This window comes from Cucumis melo, chromosome 11, assembly GCF_025177605.1.
Source record: "Cucumis melo cultivar AY chromosome 11, USDA_Cmelo_AY_1.0, whole genome shotgun sequence".
Lineage (NCBI taxonomy): Eukaryota > Viridiplantae > Streptophyta > Magnoliopsida > Cucurbitales > Cucurbitaceae > Cucumis > Cucumis melo.
In genome coordinates this window covers 15,969,576-15,977,410 of record NC_066867.1, presented here as the reverse complement: position 1 = coordinate 15,977,410, position 7,835 = coordinate 15,969,576, and the positions used below count along the sequence as shown (strand labels likewise).

Genomic DNA, 7,835 nt, shown 5'->3' with positions numbered 1-7,835 from the left:
TCCAGCACTCACGACAGCATGGTTGTCACGGAGTACACTCAACGTCGACAACGAAAATATAACCTGTGTGCACACGGTACCATATAGTCTCAAGCTCAATATCTCAGTCATGTAATCAATGGAAAGCTCCGTGAAGTCACATGAAAACATTTAAACATGCCTGTTTATTGTTATCTTTTGTAAAACTCAAGTTTATTCAGTTTGCTCATGAAAAACTTTAAATCATTATACAATATTTGCTAACACATGCTTTACTTTAAAAGATATCGTTTCGATTACTTTTCATTAAGCCATTAGCCACGTGCTCGAATATAACCCTCATTAGAAAATCTAGGCTCAAAACTCATGTTTGAAACCGTTCACAAAAACATGTATCATTCATAGAAAAACATATAAAACATGTAATTATGAACAACTGTTTAATAACATTTTAGAAATTGTTTTCTCACTCACAGTCTTATCTAGTTTCTCGGTTTGTAGACTCGACCTATTTCATCTTGGCCTGTCAACAACCAAAACCGAGTATTAGAATCATAGATAGGTTTTGTCCTTCCATGCTCATGAATTTCTAAACAATTAGATAAAGAATCACATTACAACCCATATTTCCAGATTTTCCAGATTCGATAATCTAACTTCCAACACCCATAACTTCTTCCAAACTTAACCAAAATTAATGAAATACACATAAAAATCATCATTTTCGAACACTCAACAACTTACCTGAAGAAATGAAAACGCAATTCTCAACCAATTTGTCCAGAATTGCCCCAAACACAGACAATACAGAATTCGAGCTTCTGATTCGACTACTCCTTATCTATCTCCTATAATTAACCCCACTTAAAGTCATTTTTGGCTCACAAAATCTTCATGAAACTTGTAGGATATTGAATAATATTTCTAACCATACCAAATAGAGCTTCTGATTCGACTTGTGCACTTCCAGAATACTCAAAGTATCAGAGAACACCAGAAATCCTCCTGGTTTGCTCGAAAATCCTGTGCTCTGTTTTTTATTTCAAAAATCATTAACTTCTCATACTATTCAGCTCAAGCTTCCATCATGAAATTTGTTGGAAAATGAAATAACTTTCAAGAAAATCAAACCTCACCTCTTAGTTCCTTCTAGATAGCTCAAACCGAACAAAATAACCAGAGGTTAACAGTTGCACCCAAATTCTGCAATGGCTGGCTTTGCATGAACTTTTTCCTATCTTGTTCAACCTCAAACCACGAAGTTCTTCTTTTTCTTTTTCCTTCACTCTATCCTAAAAGTGCTCTGAAAGTTTGGATGGAAAATGATGGAGGAAAGAAATGAAATGGGGCTAAAAAAAATGAACTTGCGGTGGTGGGCTTTGCTATCCAATTCCACTTCCTTTCTTCTCTTTTCTCTCTTTTTTTTTTCTTTTTTTTTTCTTTTAACTTAGTAATCCCAACAATAGATGACAAGAAAAAATGATCCTAGGGAAATCTCGGGTTTACAACTTACCTCCCCCTCATGAAATTTCGTCCTCGAAATTTAGAAGTCCTTAGGTGAAGAGTGTCACGTAACTCCTCCTCATTTGATCTTCTGACTCCCAAGTTGCCTCCTCTATTCCATGATGTCTTCAAAGAACTTTCACGAGCCAGATCGTTTTGTTCCTCAACACTTGCTCCTTCTTGTCGAGGATCTGAACTGCTTCCTCTCTATAACTCAAGTCTTCTTTCAGTTTAATTTGTTGTACTTGCAACACATGTGATGGATCTGAAATATATTTCCTCAACATGGACAGATGAAAAACATCATGTATTCGAGCGAGTTCCGTTGGTAATTCAAGTTTATAGGCTGCTGGTCCAACTCGTTCTATTATCTTGTACGGACCAATATATCTAGGACTCAACTTACCTTTCCTTCCAAAACGAAGAACACCCCTCCACGGAGATAACTTTAAAAAAACTTGTTCTCCAATCTGGAACTCCAAGTCTCTTCGTCACTTATCTGCATAGCTCTTCTGTCGATCCTGAGCTATTTTTAGATTTTCCTTAATCAGCTTAATATTGTCTGATGTAACTTGTACTAACTCAGGACCAACTAGCTTTCGTTCTCTAACTTCGTTCCAGCACACAGGAGTCCTGCATGGTTTGCCATACAAAGCCTCAAATGGTGCCATGCCGATACTAGACTGGTAGCTGTTATTATAAGCAAACTCCATAAGTAATAACTGGGTATCCCAATTTCCCTTAAACTGAAGGACACATGCTCTCAACATGTCTTCTAAGGTCTAGATGGTCCTCTCTGATTGACCATCTGTCTGAGGATGGAACCCGGTACTGAACTTCAACTTTGTTCCCATTGTTTTTTGCACACTAGGCCAAAACTTAGAAGTAAACCTCGGGTCCCTATCTGAAATTATGGACACTGGCACTCTAGGTTGACTCACAATCCTGTCGATGTATAACTTAGCTAGCTGATCTAGTGTAGACGTCGCTTTAATCGGTATAAACTGTGCTGTCTTGGTGAGTCTATCTACTATTACCCATATACCATCATATCCTGTAGATGTATGGGGTAATCCAAACAGAAAATCCATGGTAATATGCTCTCACTTCCACTCTGGCACTGCAAGGGGATTAAAGAGTCTTCCTGGCCTCTGCCTCACTGGTTTAACCTGTTGACAGATCAAACATCTATCAACATATTCAGCTATCTCTCGCTTCATACCAGGCCACCAATAAGTCTTCTTCAAAGTTCTATACATCTTGGTGCTTCCTGGATGCATAGCGTAAGCTGAATTGTGAGCTTCTTCTAGTATAACACCCTTAAGCTCACTAATATTCAGAACGCATAGTCTTCCCTGCTTAACTATGGCTCCGTCCGTTCTCAACTCAAATTCTGCCTCTAGGCCTTGCTTGGCCTTTGCAAGCATCTTCTGCAAATTACTATCCTCTGGCTGTCTTCCTACAATCTCTGCTACTAAGGAAGACCTAACCTGAAATTGAGCTAAAAGACTCCTTGAGCTTTCTGCAGTCATAACTGCTTTAAAGCCTCTTAACTCACTTAGCAAGCTTGCTCGAATACCACACACGGCACTCTTCGGAAGTCTCGACTTCCTACTTAATGCATCTGCTACCACTTTAGCCTTGGATGATATTCTATCGTACAATCATAGTCTTTTATTAGTTCTAGCCATCGTCTCTGTCTGAGATTTATCTCTTTCTGATCAAAGATGTACTTCAGACTTTTATGATCTGTGAAAATGTGACACTTCTCACCAAATAAATAATGTCTCCAAATCTTCAGTGCTAGAACAACTGCTGCTAGCTCAAGATCATGGGTAGGGTAATTACACTCATGCTTCTTCAACTGCCTTGAAGTATAAGCTATTACTTTCCCTTCCTGCATGAGCACACAACCTAATCCTTGTCTCGAAGCATCACAATATATCACATACTCCTTTCCTGATACAGGAAGTGTCAGAATAGGTGCTGTCACCAATCTCTTCTTCAGCTCCTAAAAACTTTGTTCACACTTATCCGACCACTCAAACTTGGCATTCTTCCTTATTAGAGCTGTCAAGGGTAATGCTAATCGTGAGAAATCCTCAACAAAACGTCTGTAGTATCCGGCCAGGCCTAGGAAACTATGTACCTCTGTTGCACTAGCTGGTCTCTCCCAATTGACAACAACTTCCACTTTCTGCGGATCAACACTAACTCCGCCCGCTGAAACCACATGCCCTAAGAACACCACTTGATTCAACCAGAACTCACATTTGCTGAACTTGGCGTATATTTTTTTATCACGCAGTGTTTGTAGAACAATCCTCAGATGTTCCTCATAGGCTTTTTTGTCCATTGAGTAAACTAGTATGTCATCGATGAACACTAACACAAACTGATCTAAATACTGATGAAAGATCCTGTTCATGAGGTCCATAAAAAATGTTGGCGCATTCGTTAAACCGAATGGCATTACTAAAAACTCATAGTGCCCATACCTCGTTCTAAATGCTGTCTTAGGAATATCTAATTCCCTAACCCTCAACTGATGGTATCTTGATCTCATATCAATCTTAGAGAACACTACTGCTCCCCTTAACTGGTCAAACAAGTCATCGATGCGTGGTAGAGGGTACTTGTTACGTATCGTGACCTTGTTTAACTGCCTGTAGTCAATGCATAATCTTAGGGTACCATCTTTCTTCTTCACGAATAACACTGAAGCTTCCCAAGGTGATACACTAGGCCTGATGTATCCCTTGTCAACTAGTTCTTGCAACTGCACCTTCAGCTCCTTAAGCTCGCTCGAAGCCATTCTGTATGGTGCCTGTGAAATAGGTGTTGTTCCTGGTAACAATTCAATAGTGAATTCCACTTCTCTATCAGGCGGCAAACTCGATAAATCAGCCGGAAAAACATCTAGATATTCATTCACGACAGAAACATCTTCTGGTTTCAACTTTTCTTTTTGCACCTCAACCACGTGCCCAAGAAACACTGTGCAACCTTTCCTCAACAACTTCTCAACTTTCAGAGCTGAAATCAAACTCGTAGGGATAATCTTTCTCTCACCCCTAAAAACAACTTCAGTCGAACCTGGTTTTAAAAGTCACCTCTTTCCTATGGCAATTCATCAAAGCATAGTGAGTGAATAAGAAGTCCATTCCCAGAATTACATCCAATGCCTGCAACTCTAGAGGAAGAAGATCCACCAACATGCTTAGACCTTCCACTACAACCTCACAATCACGAAACACTTCACTGACTAATAAAACGTCACCAACTTGTGTGCATATGACTAACTCCTCAGATTAAGGCTCTAGCATCATATTTAGCTTGGTTAAAAACATACTAGAAACAAAGGAATGCGTAGCGCCAGAATCTATTAAAACACGTGCAGGTACATCACAAATCAAAATCGTACCAGTGATCACATCTGGTGCATCCTCTGCTTCCTGTTGAGTCATGGCGTAGACTTTTCCCTGCTGCCTAGGTCTCCCCACAACTCCCTTTTGTCTTGCACCACTAGTTCCCTCCCATGGGGCTGTTGAGATTCTCAGTTGCTCAACTGTGTGGGACTCAACTCCCTGGTCCCTCCGAACTACTACTCTCAGCTGTGGACAATCCCTCTTGAAATGTCCTATTTGTCCACACTGGTAACACACACCGGCGCCAATAAGACACTGACCCCGATGACTCTTGCCACAACTTACACATAGGGTTCTCCTGGATTCACTAGCAACAGCCTCCTGACCCGTCCGCGATCTTGCTACTGAGTTCGCAGACTGACTGGAAGCTCTCTGACTCTGTCTCTGATAAGCACTACCTGAACTCATCTGCCTTAATGGTTTACCACCCGATCGACGCTTGAAGTCTTGACAACCTGAAACATTCACTCTAGGTGTGAACCTCCATTGCTCTCGACCTCGAATACCACTAGTTGTTGAAACTCCTCGACGAAGCTCCATTGCCGACTTTTTCTCTACAATACTCTGCTCCACACGTAAAGCAGTCTCTACTAGTTGGGAAAAATTCGTCCACTTGGCAATAGCGGTCACTCGGGCACGTATCTCAAAACGTAGCCCTCTCTCAAACCTGCAACACAAGTCACTCTCAGATGGCACAATCATTTCAGCATACCGTGAAAGCTCGGTATACTTCCTCTCGTACTTGGCAACTGAAAGTGACCCTTGTTTCAGCTCCAGAAACTCATCTCTCTTTGCCTCACAATATGTGGTGGGATAATACTTTTCCTCAAATATGCCTCTGAACGTCTGCCAATCTAACGTACGTGCATCATTGTACCTGGCTATAATGGATTTCCGCCATCCCTCGGCCTCTTTCTGTAACAGAAATGTGGCTAATCTGACTTTTCGCTCCTGAGGACAACTCATTACGTCGAAACATTTCTCCAGCATATTTAACCAGACCTCGGCGTCAACTAGATCCGTGGAACCCTCAAACACCGTGGCTCCTAATTTCTTTAACCGTTCGATCCCATACATCTTTTCCGGATCACTAGGCCCTACTTTCTCTGGCCTACCGATCTCATGTGCAGATCTAGCAAATCGCTCACTCCCTACCTCATTCTGACCTCTCGGGGTACTAGATCCCCTTTCAGATTGACCTTGGGTAGGATCCTGCGTCCAATCCTGATTCTGCCTGCGTCGTCTGCTGGTACGTGGTGGCATGACTCCTATATTATACCAACACATTATACATGCTATAGATACTAAACTCAAATATTTGATACTAAACTTGTAACAACATTCTAGTCCTGACTGGACTCCCTCTTAATAATACTCGGATCTTACTTCGCTAGTTCTACCTGAACTGACCCAACGTCTAACTATTTACATCCTGAATTTTTTTTCTTAACATTAACTACCATGTCTCTTTTCCCATGGAGCTAACTGCTCTGATACCAAGTTGTCACACCCCCTCTAACGATCCCTGCTGACCCTACTGAACGTTAAGCCCGATAAACATACCAATCTTAGATATAGAATATTCAACATGGAACACCACACAGAGGAAACCACGAAAACCTTCCCAACATACATAAGATGCAGCCCTGACATCACTTGGTTTGTAAAATAACCAGATATAAACATCACGACCAAAACCTATACAACTAGAGTTTTATGACCACGACCTCCAAAACGATATTATTTAAACCTTACAAAACATTTCAACATGAACAGACTCAAAATACAACTCCAACCACGCTACTGGAATATGATTCGGAACTTTCAGGAGACGTTGACAGTGTATCAGGAAATCTCTACCTGAAAAGTGGGAAACATTTTGAAAAGAATGAGCTATGAGGCCGAGTGAGTGACTAAATTTAAAACTCTAAATACAGACGTTGAAACATGTGATAAACCTTTAGACGTATAAATATGTTCAAACAAAGCATTTAACATAAACGTATAATAAATAAGGCTTTCTAAAATATTTTCCACGTTCATCATTAAAAAAAAAATCTAACAAAGCATAACAAGTACATCAAACGTTTTAACTAACATGACCGATCTACGTGGTGTAGGGCACGCCCAATACAACCAACGTTTACTAGTCCTACGATGTAGTGGGGTCCGCCCGGCACTTCCATCGTCTTTATCGTAGTGGGGCCCGCCCATCACTTACGACAACATCGTTGTCATGGAGTACACTCAACGTCGACAATGGAAATATAACCTGTGTGCACACAGTACCATATAGCCTCAGGCTCAATATCTCAGTCATGTAATCAATGGAAAGCTCCGTGAAGTCACATGAAAACATTTAAACATGCCTGTTTATCGTTATCTTTTGTAAAACTCAAGTTTATTCAGTTTGCTCGTGAAAAACTTTAAATCATTATACAATATTTGCTAACACATGCATTACTTTAAAAGATATCGTTTCAACTACTTTTCACTAAGCCATTAGCCACGTGCTCGAATATAACCCTCATTAGAAAATCTAGGCTCAAAACTCATGTTTGAAACGGTTCACAAAAACATGTATCATTCATAAAAAAACATGTAAAACATGTAAGTATGAACAACTGTTTAATAACATTTTAGAAATTGTTTTGTCACTTACAGTCTTATCTAGTTCTCCGGTTTGTAGACTCAGCCTATTTCCTCTTGGCCTGTCAACAACCAAAACCGAGCATTAGAATCATAGATAGGTTTTGTCCTTCCATGCTCATGAATTTCTAAACAATTAAATTTTCGAACACTCTACAACTTACCTGAAGAAATGAAAACGAGATTCTCAACCAATTTGTCAAGAATTGCCCCAAACACAGACAATACAGAATTCGAGGTTCTCTACCACTCCTTATCTATCTCCTGTAATTAACC

General features: G+C 40.3%; 1 protein-coding gene across 1 annotated transcript; it reads right to left on the bottom strand.

The window, feature by feature from the left end:
* Nucleotides 1-3,493: 3,493 nt before the first annotated feature.
* On the bottom strand, nucleotides 3,494-6,173 carry LOC127143928 (uncharacterized). Its single transcript, XM_051079231.1, has 4 exons — nucleotides 4,835-6,173; nucleotides 4,596-4,714; nucleotides 4,268-4,501; nucleotides 3,494-4,186 (listed from the first exon to the last, which is right to left on the bottom strand). Exons 1-4 carry the CDS (start codon nucleotides 6,171-6,173, stop codon nucleotides 3,494-3,496), a joined length of 2,385 nt encoding a protein of 794 aa, XP_050935188.1.
* Nucleotides 6,174-7,835: the final 1,662 nt, after the last annotated feature.